This window comes from Corvus hawaiiensis, chromosome 4 (assembly GCF_020740725.1).
Source record: "Corvus hawaiiensis isolate bCorHaw1 chromosome 4, bCorHaw1.pri.cur, whole genome shotgun sequence".
In the NCBI taxonomy this organism is placed as follows: domain Eukaryota; kingdom Metazoa; phylum Chordata; class Aves; order Passeriformes; family Corvidae; genus Corvus; species Corvus hawaiiensis.
This window is the reverse complement of record NC_063216.1, coordinates 2199177-2218002: the sequence shown is the minus strand read 5'-3', so window position 1 is coordinate 2218002 and position 18826 is coordinate 2199177. Positions and strand designations below refer to the sequence as shown.

Genomic DNA, 18826 nt, shown 5'->3' with positions numbered 1-18826 from the left:
AGCAACTCTGCACATACGTATGTGCACACATGAAGCCTGGAAAACTCTGAAAGACAAATCATTTGTTATTTCTTGCATATAGAAATACTGCAAGTGCTATGCCTCTTGGAATGGAATCAGTAGACAGGTATAAATTCTTGGTGGAAATAAACCCTCATTACTGCAGTGACAAAGAGCTTAAGGAATTAGGACTGTAGTTGACAGCAGCAGTAATCTCTGGCTGAGCACTCCTTTTTCATAATCTTTTTCCCCAAAGCAGTACCCATTCTGTGGTGAATTTCAGTTTTTGTGGTGCTTCCTGCTGTTCTCATGTCTGAACTTGTGAAGGTTTTAAACATTCCTAAAAGGCTAATAACCACATATTAAATTAGTTTTTAGTTGTGGGAAATAACTACTGTGCTTCAAGCAAGTTCTGCTATAAAGTAAAGGGGGTTTTAAGATACAGCTGTAGTCCTTTCCTTTTGTTATCCTTGGCATTTCACACTTGCTAGAAGCTGAGTGACTCTCTGATCCTGTATTAGCTAAGGCTCCAGCTAGAAACGTTCCTAATGCTGCTTAATCTGGAAAAGGGAAGTTGCTTGGCGTGCTCTTTGCTGCTCTGAGTCAAATCCATGGCATTTGCAGTGTGATTGAGCTAACATGGATGTAACCACCTCATTTTCTTAACCATGTAATTGCTGCCAACGGTTGTGTTTCCTGTGAAAAACACTTCCTCCGCTCCTGCAGCAATGAACTTGGCTTGCAGACACTCACTTGGTACCATCTAAGGTAACAGCCAGCTTGCTTGGACTGCTGAAAATACTGGAGGGTTTTTAGATATCCAGAGTTATGGAGTCAGTCTGTGCCCGTGATGGAGAAAAGCCAAGTCATAAAGCCGTGTTCAGGGTTGAACAAATATACGTTCCAGATGTATGCAGGTATGGCTTTAATGCATTGGATGAGGCTCTTCCATCTTTTCGCATATAAACTTCTGTGTACTTTTAGCACTGGAAGAATTAATATTTTTGAATCACCGTGAGTTCTTTAGTTAAGGACTTCTCCCTGCGCTGTGAATGCTCTGTAAATTAATTCTGTCCAGGTGCAAAGCATACAAATACACTTTTGTAATCAGCATGTTGCATAGACTTTGTAACATGTCTTCTAAAAGATCTTTGTTTCTGATGTCAATTTTACCTGAACCTAAAGTCTTAACCTATATTTAGCCTCATCTTTTAGAAGTGTCTATACTCAAGTTTCCAGGGGTAAAATACCCCACAGGTAAAAACAAGATCTGCTCCCTTCATCATCATAGTATTTCTAGGACACTTAAAAATGCAAAATGCAAGCCTTCCTGTCCGTTCCTACAGGTGATCCTGGACTGTACTGGTGATTTCTGATGACACTGGCTTTGTTATTACTACTTGTCACTTCATATTGTCCACTGTCTTGGCATGATTTGACCTCTCTGCACCTTTTCACCACCTAACCTATCATCATTCCAGTTATTTTTTTTAATTTGACTCTTTTTTTCTTTTCTCACATCACTCTTGTTTTATTCAACCCATCTGGTAGAAGTATATAAAGATGTACACAGGCGGAGTGAGCTCATTGGCTGAGCAGATAGCCAATCAGCTTCAAAGGAAAGAGCAGCCCAAAACCCTTCTAGACAAGAAGGAACTGGTAAGACGATGTGCCGGCGATGACGCGTGTTTGTGATTAGATGTTGTGTAGATCTGAAGTTTTGTGAGTGTCCAGTTGTTACACCACTGATGGAATCTGTCGTAGCTTTGTGAGAGATTTTTGTTTCCCTTTCTCCATCCACCCTCACTCTTGTCCTCATTTTCTTTGCCAAATATTTTAATCTAATGCCAGCGTCCAAAGGTGGTGCATAATTGAGAAGCTGTTCCTAACACTTCTGTACTGCTGCTTTCTGGAGGAGACACTGGTTTTGATACTGTAGGTCTAAGAATTGCTGTTTGAGGATGTTGTAATAGTTTTGCCTTTCTTCATATACCTCCTTAAGACACTGGTTTCAAGGTCATCATTAGTAGTACTGGTGTCCACTTATCTACCCAGAACTTGTTTTACTCCTGATATATGTAGGCATGGCATCCTAGGACCCTTTTTCCTGGACAACAAGGTTAGTTTTTGGTGTCCTGGTTAAAACCGTGAGCTGTGTCCGAGAACTGCAGCAGCATCCAGGTGCTCCCGTATCCACCACGTAAATGAGAAGAAAACATGACCGTGTGACCTCGGTGAGGCTGGACATACACAAATTCAGCCATGCTTGTTTCTGTCCAGGGCTCGCTGAAGAAGGAGTTCCCCCAGAACCTGGGAGGCAGCGACGTGTGTTACTTCTGCCGCAAGCGGGTCTATGTGATGGAGAGGCTCAGTGCTGAGGGCAAGTTCTTCCACCGCAGCTGCTTCAAGTGCGAGTACTGCGCCACCACCCTGCGCCTGTCGTCCTACGCCTACGACATCGAGGACGGTGAGGGAAAGGGCCTTCTGCTCACAAGTCTCTTCACACTCCTGGGGAGGCTCTTTCGTTGCTTAAAAATTATTTGGTGAGTTAGGGAAGAGAGTAACTTCCGTTCCCAAGACAGCATCTCTCAAACTGTTGGAACTGCGTGGGTTTCCTGTGGCCAGGTCATGCTGGCAGCAAAGCAGCCGAGGTCGTAGGAATTAATGTAACATCATAACAGCTGCTAGAATGCAGGGAAACAAATAATAGCTGGAGTTTTTAAAAAGCTCTACAGGCTGAGTTTGAGGGCTAGACCTTTTACTCTCCTCATTTGACAGTATTTAAATAAAACTCCTGAGTGTTTAATACCAGTTAAGAGAAAATAGCAGGTTGGAGATAAATGCAGTCAGCTCGTTCTTCTTGAAGGTACCACAACTGTCCAACTCTGTATGTTTATTTTAGATGTAATAAAATAGGAACTTTATAATCAGGGGCTGTGATAATAGGTCATTACAAGCTAAGTTCTGTTTATATAGAAAAAAATGGAACCTCAAAGTTGAATAGAGGTAAGTCAGTGTTAGAGTGTTTTTGCAGTAGTTACTGAAGATTTAGTAATGACTCATTTTCTGTATCTGAGAGACTAAGGAGGAAAGACTATGATTACAAAACTTGCTGGTGCCTCAATTAACAGCATCTAACATGCTAAGAATTAAGGGAAACTTCAGACATACCCTACGAGTCTGAGAAACCAGACAATATGATAGCAGGTGAAACTCAGTCTATCAACAAAGTGTGCATATTGAAAGTAATAATTTAAAATCATCCATCACTTGTGATCTCCTTCTAAGAGTAGCTATGTATTGCAGTCTTTGCTTGAGCAGTGATTGATTGACAAAAACATCACAGTTTCTGAATAAAATGTATGAGAAAGTATTTGAGGTAAATGTTGATTCACATCCACAGATATGCGTTTATTTCCTTCCACAGCTGCCTATCTTTAATCCCAACTCAGTAGGAAAATAAGTACAAAATGGTGTGAAACTAGTGACAAGTTAGGATTCTACTTCAGACATGATTGTGTAGCAAACAAAATAACAGGAAAAAAGTGTACCAGTAGTTTTCCCCACTGATGGAGGCAAAGATGAGGTAAAAATTTTGAATTGAAGTCACAGGATGACATCCCAAGGTATTCTACTGCAGATTGAAATTGATAGGTATCCACTAGGTAGATAACTAGGAAGTGTAACTAGGAAGAATTTTTTAGTATATACTGGGTTAAAAAATGGCTGTGGAAACACCATCTGGGTTAAGGGGCAAAAAGAGCTAAAATTGTGTATTCGTGATGCATTATGTAATGACTTTAAGTAATGGACTTGCTGGGTTGTGAAGAGTTGAGGAAACTTAGAATGATCAAACCAGACTCCCGATGAGGAATAGAAACCCCTTTATTGCTTGTCCGGAAGGTCAGCAGACTTGGCATGCAAGTTTAAAGGGGCCAGTGGTCATTTTGAAATCAACATATAAAAGTAACATCTTTGTCAGAAATCAGAGTTGGAGAAAACCTTTTTTTGAGCCCTGCTGTTATTTTGGGCATTCACCAGTAACTGAATATCTGACTGTATGTTAAGTGGTAACAGACTGAGCTCCTCTGTCAGCTGAAACATTATGGGCTGAAACAGTTTCTACCACCAGATTTTTAGTGATTCCCTCTGCAAGCAAGTTGTGTGTGCAGTCATGGCCAGATAGTTTTTAGTGAAGCAAACACAAAGCTTGGAGTTTCAGCAGGCTTATAGCATTGATTCTTAAATATTACGTGCCTAACAGGTGTGGGTGTGTGTGAAGCAGATATGGCTAAACAGAAATCTGTGGTATCCTATCTAATGTAAGCATTGTGAAAATGTAGCTTATATTTCTTTCTGAGTTTTCTTTGAGAGGAAATATAAAAAAAAAAGCTGTGCACACATTGTTGCTGTTCATCTAGCTGTTTGGGCTGATAAGCATTCTGCAGCCTTCTGTAGTCGGTGTCTGGTTTTAGGCTTCAGAGTCTGAGAATTTTTGTGTAAGAGCTTTTCAGTTGTTGCTCATTTCAGACAATCTCAAAAAGCAGGTTTTGGTAAGAGTAAATAGTAAGAAATACTTATTGAAGAAAAGATTTCTAGAAAGATGTTTGTCACTTTTCCATCATAAAGCATTGTGCAAGTATCAGCACAGAGAAACTAGAGGAAGAGGCAGAGGTCAGAATATATGTTGGGAATGCATTAGCAAAGCTCTAGGAATGGGTAGCAGTGGAGGATGTTACTGGCTGCATGTGCCAAGCAGGATACACTGGCAAAGGTACAGTGGAAGATAATTATGAGGCATCAGGTTGCTGCTTTTATTGGTACTAGTAGTACTTGTATTACAGTATTGCTAATGCTGCTTTGTCTTCCTGACAGTGCTCAGATACCAGTGAGAAACCTCTCTACACTTCTGGGGTGCTAGTAAAACCAGTAGGATTACAAAAGGTCTTATTTGTGAAAATGAATCATTGTCCTTTCTACAAGTAGCCACTGTGCATTTTGAGAGATGGTTCTTTGGGAGTTAACACTGTCCTCTCCCACTTTCCTCTGCTGGTTGTATTCATTCTTGCTTTTTCCAAAAGTGCTTCTGCCAGCTTTTCATGTGATGATTTCTTTGTTCCTCACACACTGCCGCATTGTTAGCATGTGATACCACACAAGCCTCACAGCTTTGCTTTGGTGTTTGATAGGATTTTCAACTAAATGGCTGTCAGGCACCCAATGGAAAGGAGGCTAGTTAAAAGGGGAGAGAGCAGGGCTGGAGCTAAAACTTCAGCCAGTGTTTGCCTCTGCATATAGTGAAGAAATTACAGGGAGCAACGGGAGTAGCAGCAGAAAATAAGTTGCAGTGAGATGCACAGTTACAGTGTGCTAAATTCCTGTGTTCCTGTTGCTGACCATCATTTGTGTTTTATCTGCAGGTAAATTCTACTGTAAACCTCACTACTGTTACCGAGTCTCTGGTTATGCTCAGAGGAAGAGGCCAGCAGTGGGTCCTCTGTCAGGAAAGGTAACTCATTATTTTCATCTAATGTGCTGTGTTAATAGATTTTGATTCTTAACATTGGGAAAGTATGTGTGATGGTTTGGGGTTTTTTCAGAAAGGAGAAAAATTCAGAGTGCATTTAGTTGCTTTATGTATCATGAAAGCTTGGAGTTCAACCAAATTTTATTTAAAAGCAATTCCTCTGCTTAGTATTACTCTTTTCATGGTACTTATTATAAAATGATGTATTATCCCATTCAAAACAGAATTTTGATTTGTTTTTCTTGTCAGCTGAAATACTTTCTCAGTCTGTGCTGAGACTAAATGAATAATGTTACCAGTTCTGGTTTTGCTTTGTTTCTCTGTGGTTTTACTTAAGATGAAACAAATTGTTTGCATTTCCCTTGAAACATAAAGTTCTACCCCACTTGCATAAGCTTTGAAGATCACATGCCTTCATTTCTGAAAGTTTGCTGTGTGTTAACAGGAGCCTGCATGAAAAGACAGAATATCCCCTTTCCTATACTATCATAATAGAAGCATTTGTGCTGTAAATACAGGATGAAGAGACACTGTGTAATACAGAAAAGTCCCTCAGCTTTTGTCATTACAATCCAAGGCACTTAATTTTTCTCCTCAAGCCCCTTTTCAGTATTTCTGCATACACTGAGCAAGCTACATGCTGGTTTCTTAAGTTCTGTTAAGCTTGCATGCTGCAAACTGTCCTTCTCCCTTAAATTTTATTTTCCTTTGTGCTAGCAGTGGTGCCTGTCCTTCTGCCTGATTCACAGGTTTTATTAGTACAAGCTGAAGCTGTACTCCTTTTTGGAAGGATGATGGATCCATCCCAATATGTGCCATCCTTCCTGCCAAAAATAAACCCTTAAAATGGTACCTGTTATATTTCCCAGAGGAGCAGACTTTTGAGAGATGTTACTGCTTTGACTTTCTTGGATATCCAGTTTGTTTTTCAGAGCTTTAATAAAGCCTCAGATTGAGAAGGAACATGCTTGTTTTCCAGCCCTTGCCTTATGTGATGGTTGCGGGGTATCTCAATTGCAAGCTGGATGCCTTCCTAGCTCAGCATGTTCAGTACATACAGCAATCTCAATTTTAACGTGAATTTAACTTGCCCCACGTTCTTCCAGGACACCAAGGGACCTCTGCAGGACGCCATGGCCAGCGATGGGAGCGGACGGGCCAACAGCATCCCCGCCTCAGCAGAGAGGGCCCCAGGTAGCTCCGCTTCCTTCTTTAGCAGGGTGGTGCAGTACTCGCTCGGCCTCGTGGGCAGAGTTAGGGTGGTGAGCCAGCGCCTGCACAGCACAGTCTCCTCCATTGGGCACCACGTAGCCCAGAACCCTCTGGACTCCTTTTTCATGTGTCAGCTGCTGGCATTTGGGGTTCCCTTTCTCTATGTCCAGTCAGAAGTTCTCGGGCAGATCCTAGGGGAATTCTGTGGGCAGCCTGCTGACCAGTAAGCATTCATGTGACCCAACTTTGAGCTGTGTAACTCGTTTGGTTTTTGCAGTGCCATGTGAATTTTGTGTGTTACGTGGAAATCTCAATATATGATTTTGCGCTGTGGCTTTGGGGCCTAGATGTTCTCAGTTCTTTCAAGGACATTATTTGAAAAAATTCCAGGAAAACACAGATGCTCAGTTGAGGGTCTCCTCTGGGTCAGCCCAGGTAAAAGAGCCCTGTAATGTGTGCAGCTCAGTGTTCGTGAAATTAAAAGTTTTTCTGAAGCACTGGAATAGCTCACAAACTGGATTTCTGTGTTTTCCTGAATTCTGGGTGTGGTTTCTCGTTCTCCCAAGCTTCTCTTCATTAATCTGGTACTTGAATGGGAAAGATCCCATTATCTTTGGATTGTGCCTCCTTTGGAATTCTGGGTGTCTGACAGCTAATGGGATTGGATTCCTTAAACCCCTTGAATTTCGTGGTGCTGGCAGGTCATGGTGCTCTTCCCTCTGCCAGCATCTGTGCTGCTCCTGGCCGTGGCTTTGGGAATGGGGTGGTGAATGTGTGTGTCTTACTGTGACATAGTTTTTCCTTTTAACTTGAAGTTCTAATTCCTTCTAACACGAGAGAAGTGTCTGTGCTACAAATGCTCGTTTGCCCAGCCCCCAAGTGCTCATTTCATGATGTCAGAAAAAGGAAGAAATATTAATTTCTAGTACTTGCTCTGTAAGACTCTGGATAAACTAAATCAGCTGCTTTTAGAAAAGAGAACATACTCAGAGCAGTACTTTGAGAAAAGAATGTTTTCATAGTGCCATTTGAGAGGACCTTGACAACACAGGAGCAAATAAAAATCATGGTGTTCTTTGACTTTATAGTATTCTACAAGTGTTTCTTGTAGATTGTAAGATTGTAACTGAATGCAGTCTGACAGAAATTTATTCTTAGTGTGTGCAGTTGATTCTTGGAGTGTAGTTACTTTCAAGATTTCCTCTTCTGTATGTGTGTAATTTCCATATGGCAAAAGTGAGAAAAGGGAAGAAGGTAGGGAAGAATGATATTTGCAAAATGCTATGGACAGATGCGTTAACTGCAGCATTTTTTGCATAACTGGATAGAGTTAAAATTTCTTTCTCTGGAAGTGAAAAAACTTTAAGAATATGCTCCAAGCTACAAAAAACAAAGATGAATAGAAAAAATATTTATTGATGCACAGGCAACCGATGTGAGAATAAGGTATTTCGTGGAGTGAAGCTGTAGGTGATGAGAATTGGAAGGAGATTTTAATTACATTTATCAGTTAGTTTATCACAGCAACTGCTGGCAGAAAATCTCCTTTGATTTAGGCCTTCCAGCAAATCAAATTTAATTACTTTTACAAAGGAACATTCAGCAAGTAGCACCTAAATGATCACTCAGTAGAGCAAACACTAGAGCACAGTTTGTGATAAACTTCTGTAAACCAGATATAAGTCAGCTATAAATCAGACGTGTCCTTCTGTAGTGGTGGCACCATCCTGTAGAAGCACTGTAGTACTTCCAGAGGGCTAAGATGGAACAGACACCATTTTGTCTAATGGCAAAACTTGAAATCTAGGGCTCCTTCTGTTTGCTTTCTGCTTGTTTAAAGCAGTGTATAACTGTAGCATTATGTTTAGGGCTTTTGGACCTTTTAAAGCTTTGCCCCTTGCAGTGCCCAAAGTGCATCAGGACCATCCTCAGCTTAGCTGGGTCATGTTTCAGGCAGTGTGTTGTGGTGCATTCTTGTGTGTGCATAGCAGAAGTACACTCAGTGGTAGGAGAGGTGAGCAGTGCCTCTTGTGCTAAAGAAACACCATTAGTGGCCGAGTTTCGTTTTCTTTGTGCAGTATGATTGAAGTATATCTTGGAAGTACTGACTTAGCAATGGTTAAGAAGCAGGAGGAAGTTGATTGGAATGTACTTTAAAAACAAGCCACAGTGGCATTAAAGGCAGGTCAGTTCTCTGTTAGAGTAGCAGTCATGTCCTAGAGGTGCCTACCTTCAGCTCCTGTTCTTGCTGGGTGGGTAGGTCAGGAAAGCTGGGTTTTACAGTTATTTATGGTTTGAAAAAACAAAACAAACCTTTTTGAATTAAAAGCTTAGCTATGCAGTGGAACAACAGGATATTATTCCTAAATAATTAAAAGGAGTCTGTAAGATTACATCTCAGTGTAACTCCTGAATTTAAACTATTTGTGTATATGCTTTCTTGCAAGCTTTCACTGTAAACTAGACAAATACCTTGAGCAAAAACCCATCTGAGAGGGAGACGAGGCAGAGCTGTTTCCAAGCCTTCACTTCACCCATCTGGTGACTCACCTAGTACAGGTCATACATCTGAAAGTGTTTTACTTCCTTTAGGGCAAGTGCCACCAAATGGAATTTGGCAATAGCAATTTCAAGCCCTGAGGTCTGAGCTATCCTTGGTAGTGAGGTAGATCTTGGTGTGGAGTGTAAGTTGCCCCTAAAAGGATTAATTAAAAACAGAAAAGTGTGTAACATGCTCAGGTTTGATACTTGGTGGACATGTAAAGATAGCTGAGAAGGCAAAGGGAAGGTGCACAACAGTAACATCCATTATGGAATATATAAAAAGCCAGCCATTTTTAAATTTTATACCTGAGAGTTAAATTCAGCCCTGAGTTACCAAAAGTGCTTGTTTCAGGGAGCTTTGTGGTGGCTCATGCAAGGCCTGCTTTTTAGTTGTCATGAAATCCCAAATGGATGTAAATTGCGTGGGCTTTCTCCCTACGTTCACTGCCCCCTTTGCTATACCACCAAATCTTTTTTAGCCAGCTTAATGCTTAAAATACATTCAACCACAAACTAGCCATCAGCAGGTTTAGTCAGGTGAGGTGAGATTGGTCACAAGAAGCCCCTTCTTGTGCTGTGTCACTAACCTGGTTGGCATGTATTAACTTTGCTCAAGGGTGTCAGCCCCTCCCTGGGTGGCCACAGCCCTAGCTGGCATTTGGTGTGTCCTGTCTGTGCCTTGTCCAGCCATAGCTGCAGGGCACAGTCTGTGATCAGCAAGTTGAGGTTTGTTCAGCAGTCAGCTGGAGTCACCCTCTTTGTGAGGGGTTTGCAGGGAGCCCGCGTGGCTGCTGCCCTGGAGCCACGCTGGCTCCTGGAACCCTTCGGTGTGGGAAGTGGCAACAAGCTTTTGGGCAGTGGCTGCCATTCTCTCTGGGAAGGGGAAGTTGGGGACAGCTCTTACGGTGCTTTTGGTCCCGCTCAACTGTGGCATGCTTGTGGTAGATTCTGTAACTTTCTCTGTACCTTGTCTGCCTGTTTTTCTCTATCTTCTGCATTTGCCTTTGTGCCAAAATGCTGCTATTGCCAAGAAAAAAAACAAACAAAAATTTTTTGCTTTTCAACTGTCTCTCCCTTTGATAATCTGTAACTGCTGTGTCTTGGATTTTTTTTTTTTGAATATTATTTACAGTACTTTATATGGTTTTAATGTGCTTTTAATGCAAATGCTGTTCTTCTGTTTGTTCTAAAGGTCTGTAAGAATATATTTCCGAGTTTTCAGCTCTTTCTTAACAGATGGACTTGGAACAGTCTTTACCCCTATCAGCTTTATGATATGCTCCTTGGGGTGATGTTAGCCAGCAATGTTTTGTTGTAAAATATTTCCCATTTCAGGCTCGTGTTTTCACAATAATGCATTTCTGTCCCTATCAGCAGTAGGAAGTTCATAAAGGAAAGACTGCCTAGGGAAACTCATACTTGCACAGCAATAAAAGGCAAGTCATGTGATCTTTTGCTGTAGTTACTTGACCTGTGAGAGATTAAGAAATCAAATATAAGCGATAGTATGAAAAACTGGCAAATGCAATACAAAGTAGAGGTACTAGGACTTTTGCTTTAATGCCACATAAATATATAGTGTATATTGTATAGGCATGCAATCTGAAAAGTTAAAATCCTCCTATGGATGTGCCTTAAGTGTTTTCAGGGAGAAATATTCAGAGCAAAGCCCTTAACAGTAGACCCCTAAGCAAGTACTGTTGTATATAGCGAGCAATATACATGAGGAAGTTCTTTAGCTGACTGGGACAGCTAGGAAAGAGTGGCTGTTTCCTCTAAATGTCATGTAAAGTAAATTAAATTTTGAACTAAATTATCTGAGCCACATTTGCAAAAGGATCTTAAGTGTCTGTACAAGTATAAGGAATATTTTTTAATGTATCCAATATTATTTGTACACAATTCAACTTTTGTGTCTGAAAAAATACAAATATATATTTCTGTTTAGGAATAAGCTTCTTGTTCATAAACATTGCCTCTATTGTTCAGAAGCATTACCTCTTCACCCTTCTGCATACACTGAACATGCCTTACTTGTGAAAATGATTTAGCTCAAAGCAATACTGTTTGCTGTGCAAACAAACATCTTCATGAAATCCTCTACTTGGTCACTTCTTTTCATTATTACTCACCTTTGGGTTTTGTTCTTGTTTTAATTTGGTCTGGTTTAAGCATTAAATTACAGAAGATAACAGCAAACAAATTCTGTGACATGACATTCAGTTTGAGGTGCCTTCATTTTAAACCACTGAACATTTACAAACATATCCCACTCTTTTCCCTGCCAAAAGTAAAAAAACAAAAAGGAAAACAGTCTTAATTCAGGATGCACCACCAAATAGGGATGAAAGCTATTTCCTCTACTAGCGTGCCTTGAATATTGTCTAACCTGTTTAGAGGAGCCGTGGTGGTGTGTTTAGCAGGACATGGCACATGATACTGACCCCTTTTATTGGAGTATTGTTCAGCTGCAGAGAGATCTGATGGAAGATTGATTTTTCTCTGGAACACTTACAATACAAACTTAAGAACCAGAGCCAGTATTTTTGGAAGCTGAGGAGAGTGTACGGGTTGCCCGATTAGAACCAGGGTTCAGTGCCCAGTGAATCATCCCTCAATAACAAGCCAGGAATCTGTTAGGATAAGTGCTTGACTGTTCCCAGTCCATCATGTTCCTTTTCAGTGTTCTTATCAGGATTTGAGTGGCTTTGGCATAAAGGGAAGGAGAATGCTAAAGGATCAGCTATTTGAAGAAAATTTGGAAAGAAAAAGGCCTGATGGGAAGGTTATTTGTTCTTAAGAGTAGGAGATGCAGCTGACCTGATGGAGTTTCACTGAAAAATCCTGAAAAACATTTTGAGGACTGAGAAGGATATATCCAAAATAACAATGTGCTGAGTTTGTGCTCGTGGCTGGATCCTGCTAAGAACACTTTTTCTGGGGAGTAACGAGGCTCCCAACTCTTCCTCTCTCTAGCTTTCAGACCTGTAGACTTGTGCCACTGGAATATTTGTTGTTTGTATGTGTATATTCCAAAGGGTGATATGAATTTTTCTGGGCACTTTAAGAGCTTTATTGAATGTTTTTGTGTCTTAGAAAAATAGCATTAAGTTTGTGTGAAGGAGTTGGATTGTTTTTTCTTTTAATTGCAGAATTAAAATGTCTGGTTTTTTGAGAAGTGGAATCTGAGTAATACTATTTTGAGATTGTTTCCCTCAGAGTAAAGGAGGGACTGAGCATACAATAAGTTCAGTGACAGATAATGTTCAAGTGAGATGATTTAGTGCTCAGAAAGGCTTCATGTCTCCACTGTATAGTCCCTTTGAAGACTTTGATTTATGCAGTTGTTTTCAACCTGTTTTTGTTTTGGGTGTGTGTGTCTCTGAATTATGTAACACGTGGTTTCCCTGTTGCTGTGAAATTGAGATATTTTTTGTTCAACTGTGTGAAATGTTCAAGGGAATAAATTCCAAACAAACTTCAGGTTTCTGAGTTTTTCTTTGTCCTCCCCCTTGTCCCTCCTCTGGTTCCAGGTGAGGGATGCTGCAGGGGATACAGAATTGGGGGACAGTGGAATGAATAGATCTAGCAAGCTCAAACACAACAGCCATTTGGGGAGCTCCATGGCATGTGCCATCTGTCGCTGCAAAGTATTACTTTTCAGGTTCTTTCTGGATTATGGTGGGTGTTTTTTTCAATTTTGCTTTTACACTGTGGTTAGCTCGGAGTGCAGGGCACACATTGCACAGACAGCATGACTTTGCTGTAGAAAACCTGCTGAGGACCTGCTTGCTAGGTATTCTACTGCTTTGGCAAAGCTGACTTTCGGTACATGTGCTCTCAGCATTGTGGTTTCACAGATTTTGGTGTCTTTAGGAGGTGGTTTTGTGTGCTTTGCTGCAGGCCGGAGGTCTTTGTCTCACTCTGTGAGCAAGGCAGTCACAGCCACGGGGGAACAGGGACACGTAGTGTGACAGATAAGAGTCTTGACAGGCTCTGGTTCCTCCTCTTGCTGTAGATCTGCTGCAGTGGGGGCATGTTTTGTTGTGATGAAAAGACAGAAAATGGGTAAATACTAAGTTTTGTAGCCAAATCCTGTGTCTCTTGTTCTAGCTGGACTGTTGTCTTTTCTGAGGAGAACTGCACACGAGGAGGTGACCTGCCTTCCTCAGGCCATTGAGAGCCTATTCTGTGATGTTCTCACCATGACAAACAGACCTGGATCATAGTTCTGAGCTTCATTTTCCTGTTCTCAAAAATATATTGGGTTAGTCTACATTAGGGACTTGTTCTGTATTTTTTCCTCACATGCTTCTTGTGCTTCGTGCTGCACCAGCAGCAGCTAAAAGCTTGTAACAGCAGCTGACTTTTGAAAGTTTGATTGTGAACGATATTTGGCCAGAGTAGTTACATTAAATGGTAGTCCCAGAACTAAAACCACAAACCACTTCTGTCATGTCTGTAAAATTTCCTTCTTTGGAGGAAGGTAATTGCTTTATGCCTTTGCTTTATGCCTTTAATTTTTCATTGCTGTGTTAAGCAGTGCCAGTTTTGAGGTTAAGATGGGCCTTCAGTTCTGAGGAGGAGCCATCAGCATTCAGTGTAAGACATCATATGCTGGTGCATGAACTAGAAATGTCATTTTGATGTACCACTCAAACAGCCTCAGCTGTTCCTTGTCAGGAAAGCTGTTAACCCTGCAGCTACATATAAGCTCTCCAGAAATCAAATGTTTGCCTCATGAATTAGGAGGAAAAAAACAAAAAAGGATGAAGGGAGGTGCATTTCCAGAGATCATCCCTATCAGAGTAGAAATCAGACTTTCTTGCTGTACCAGTGTAGGAAGCCATGTTTTCAGCTAAAACTTGGAATAACCGAGTGCATCAGTGGTAGGAGAGACAATCCTCACCTCATTCTCTTTTAATTCCACACAAATACCTCATACTTTCTGTTTCTGTGCCTGTGGCTCTTTTCTAGTGTCATGACTTCTGTAACAGTGGTGAGAAAGTGGAAGGAGGTACTTCTAAAATAATGAGTGCATAAAAATGAATACAAATTAAAACAAGGGAGTTATAATTTTACCACCTGCTTGTGATCAGCAGCATAATATATTAAGGTGTGTAGTTGATGTATCTTAAAATGCAAGAAATAAGGTGAGAAAACCAAATTAAAAAAAACAACCAAACAAAAAAAAAAAAAAAAAAAAAGGCACCAAAACAAAAAGCCACAAAACCAAAACAAATAGAAATAATCTCAAGGGAAGGAGTAGATAATCCAGAGTCAACATCAAAGCTGTTCTCCTGCTTCTTTGAAGTGTATTTATGGAGGAAGGTGAATTAGTTGCTGAGCTTATCCTGACAATGTGGAGTTTAGCTTGGGCTTTCCAAGCAAAACTGGGCAGATGATCTTTAAGGATGAGATGGCACTGCTGCACTCTGTTTAGTTGCTTACATCTTCTCTCAAAAATGTATGTTTAGTCTGACATTTCTTATGTTTGCTGTCATCCCAGAAGGCCGTGTTTGCTTTTTTAGGAAAATTTTGTAATCTTCCTTTCTGCTGTTCTAGACGTTTATCTGATGGCTTGAGGGTAGAGGTGTTTAAAAATAGGAATTTTTTACCCAAGAGATGTTTCGAATACTTTCAAGCTGACGTGAAAACACATCAGAAGTGATGTGTAAATTATTTTTGATCAGTAGTAAGTCTTTTGGAAGCTTTCTTTCTGGAACTCTGCCAGATTTTTAATATAACTAGCTACATATATAATTACAAGAATTTTCCTAGTTCTAGGAAAAAAAATTCCACTAAGGTGTGAAGCTCTGGATTGCTTGGAATATTCAGTTGCTTTACAAGTGGCACAAGAGTATGTGATATAAATGTAGATAATAGAAAAGTCTGCAACAGAATGGGGGAGCAGATGTTGAAACTTTCTGGAGTTATGTGAATCTTTTACTTAAAGCAAGTATTCCCCACTTTATTTTCCTGTAACTGCCAGCCTAAGATCTCAGCCTGTTCCATTTGCAGCACCCGATAATCTTGACATAAATGGGAGAAATTAGGTAAAGACGTGCTTAGTATCTAAATATATTCTGAGATCTAGTGATTATGGAAATCTGTAGGATGTTGCCACAGAAGAGTTATAATGGTTGTTAGCTCAGTAGTTGAAAGAAGATAGCTGTTCACAGGTGGTGTTTTGCATCTGATCACAAATTGAACAGGAACCTGAAAACATCACATTTTTATTATAAAATTGCATGATAAAATTTTAAGTTTCTTTAATGATCAAAATATTGTCCATTATCCCAGGTGGAACTAGGAGTGCCAGTTTCTATTAAAAATAAGCAAAATTTGTACTGAAAGATTCATAGAATGAATCATAGAATGGTTTGGGTTGGAAGGGACCTTAAAGATCGTTCAGTTTCAACCCCTTGCCCTTGACCAGGGGCACTTTCCACTTGACCAAATGGCTCAAAGTCCTTTCCAGCCTCACCTTGGACACCTCCAGGGGTGGGGCGTCCACATCTTTGGGCAATCTGTTCCAGTGCTTCATCACCCTCACAGTAAAGAATTTTTTCCTGATATCCAATCTAAACCTACCTTCTTTCAGTTTAAAGCCATTCTCCATTTTCTTATCACTCCATGCCCTTGTACAAAGTCTCTCTTCAGCTCTCTTGCTGGCCCCCTTTAGGTACTGACAGGCTGCTCTAAGGTCTCCACAGAGGCTTCTCTTCTCCAGGCTGAGCAACCCCAACTCTCTCAGCCTTTCCTCATAGGAGAAATGTTTCATCCCTCTAATCATCTTCGTGGCATCCTCTGGACTTGCTCCAGTAGATCCATGTCCTTCTTACATTGGGGCCCCCAGAGCTGGATGCAGCACTCAGGTGGGGTCTCACCAGAGCAGAGCAGAGGGACAGAATCCCCTCCCTTGCCCTGCAGCCCACGGTGCTTTGGATGCAGCTCAGGACACGTTTGGCGTTCTGGGCTGGGAGTGCACATTGCTAGGTCATGTTGAGCTTCTTGTCCACCAACACCCCAAGTCCTTCTCAAACCTTCTGCATTGGGTGGTTCTTTATCCCCCTAGTCCCTGCCTTTGCCTTCTGTGATTTGAGCCACGTGCCTGGAGCACTTGCCAGCAAAGATTCCACTACTACTTTTAGGTGGAAATACCCTTGGTTTGGCTTGGTGTGATTGGCACAGTGGGAATCACCTGATCCCTGACAGTGAAATGAGAGATTGCAGAGATCTGCTACATGAGTGGCAAGAAGTAGATGCTACAACAAATAAACTGTACAAAGGGTTATGTAGTATAAAAGATAGCAGAGGCTCTCTTTGTAACAACGTAAAAGGTGTTACAGTTTGGATTATAACTGGACAATCAATCTTAAATAGCAATTTCTAAGTTACTTAACAAAAATTAAGAGAATTTCCACTCAAAAAGTGGAAAACCACATCAACCAAAGTCATGATGATTTTAGGATCTAGTATGTCCTTTTCTCTTTCTTCCTTTTTCTCCCTGCCAGTCCCTTGATGTACCTCATCCCAGGTGGTTCTTTGAGGTACCGTACCTTGAATTGCTTCCAGAACAAATTTATGCCTGCAAAGTAATGCTATTTTATCCTCTTCAGCTTTCCCACACTCATCTTCTTTCAGAGAATGGAAATGAGACCAGGCAACATATGACAGAGCTGATCAAAATACCAGAGAGAGCTCTGACATCCTAGATGATACCAGCAAAATGGAGAATGATTGGTAATAGGTTACTGCCTTACCAGTGCTCCTGAGTGATTCACAGGCTTCAAGTCCCTGCATAACTTATATTGTATCTCTAGTACTGGAAACATGTTTGGGCAGCAGTAAAAGTGAATTCTGTACAAACAAAGATTTTTCTGCCAGAAGAGATGTAATAAGGAATATAGAGCTTAGCAGTGTTCCCTGGGGCTTGGATTAGGTGACCTAATACCTCCTTTCCCCTGATTCTCTTCTCCACCCACCAGTGACAACACTGGCTGCTTTCCAGGAGTCAAAAATAGCCGTATTCCTGGGTTATTCTATACCTCTGCTGTAAGGAAGACAACTTTTCTGTGTTGTTAAACCATATATTGAACTCCTAACCTTCATTATATAAAGCTGCTCATTCATGCATGTGCATGTGGGGAACACTATTTCTCCAACATAACTTACAGTATAAGTTAGATGAATTTCTGTTTGTTTCCAAGACATAAATACAAGTTACAGATGACCTTGATCTTAAACTGGCTAATAATATTCACTTCTGGTTGCTTCCACTAAAACCAGAGAAAGGTCAGACCAATGCAATTGCCAGCTGTTTCTAAGCTCTGCCCTACTGATGCAGTAAGCAACTGTTTTGTCAGTGTCTGCTTTGGGAATTCTAGAAGTCTGTTTTAACCAAAATAATGGGGGGAGTGAGGGAAAGCATTGCAACACCCATAAGACAAATGTGTAAGTTTTCATTCAATAGCCAGTCCTGTTAATTTCCACTATTATGAAGAGAACGAGCTTCCACATTTACTGAGAGTATCTGAGAATGGAGAACTTAATTCTAGCTGGACGTTGTGGAATGTGTGGAGGAGGACTTACACCTTCATATGTTTGTTTCTGGGATGTCTGTTCCAGAATCCCTTGAGTATTTTAGCTGTCAGCTGTTCTTATACACATTATAATGGTTTTGGGGGGGTTTTTGGGGAGCTTTCTGCTCTTCATTGGTTAGGGCACCATCTCACTGATTTTTATTTCATGTGCGGTTGAGTTAAGTAATGCTGTAAAACTTCCTGGTCAGCACTAGGAGTGGTTCTTTGATAACTCTACTGGGTACTTCTGCATCAGAGGATTTTTTGATAAAAAGCCTTTCTGTCTGTACAGCTCAATCTCCCCATTTCTCTGTTTAGGTCCCCAGTTTGCTGGGAAGAATTTCTAGACTGATGTGGTGGGGACTGAGCCTGACATGGTAGCAGAGGTCTTGAGAATATTGGTTGCTAATCAGTTTAAGGACAGTTTTATTGATCAAGTCCAGCATAAGCCAGTTTGCATTTACAATTCCCTGAGCTTTGACTCAGTACAGCACATCTTCTAGAAAGCTTGGTTACTATTTACTGTTAGGATTGGTACACATGCATTACAGGAGAATTTCAGGAGGGCTCTCTTCAGGTTTGAGCACATTTTGATGGCTATGCATGGATACTGGGTATCTTGCTTGTGAATAGACTTTGTTTTTCTTATCATACTGTCCTCTTTGAATTCAGGCCTTTTATATTTAGCAGAGTGTGTTATGGATCAAACGGGAAACTTGAGGAAATTCAAGATGTAATGGCTTCTTAGTACAGCTGAGTAATTCAAACTTCCCGAGGGCTTGGGAGTACCCTAGGATAGTAAGAGAGAAAGTTGAGGCATTGTATCAAAATAACATTGACATTTGATGAGTGCTAGTCATGGTTTAACCCCAGCTGGCAACTAAGTACCACACAGCTGCTTGCTCGCTCACCCCCAGCAGCCCTGGTGGGGAGCAGAGTCAGAAAGAAAGTAAAACTT

General features: G+C 40.9%; 1 protein-coding gene across 4 annotated transcripts in view; it reads left to right on the top strand.

Annotated features, from left to right (window-relative positions):
- MICAL3 (microtubule associated monooxygenase, calponin and LIM domain containing 3) overlaps positions 1-18826 on the top strand; it is a 162967-nt gene that overhangs the window by 86935 nt on the left and 57206 nt on the right. For 3 of the 4 annotated variants that reach the window (XM_048301418.1, XM_048301417.1, XM_048301415.1), the window contains 3 exons: positions 2281-2467; positions 5421-5509; positions 6634-6721. In XM_048301418.1, the coding sequence (XP_048157375.1) occupies positions 2281-2467; positions 5421-5509; positions 6634-6721 (364 nt within the window). Of the gene's footprint in view, positions 1-1551; positions 1660-2280; positions 2468-5420; positions 5510-6633; positions 6722-18826 lie in introns of all 4 variants that reach the window. The other variant, XM_048301414.1, reaches the window with a different exon arrangement.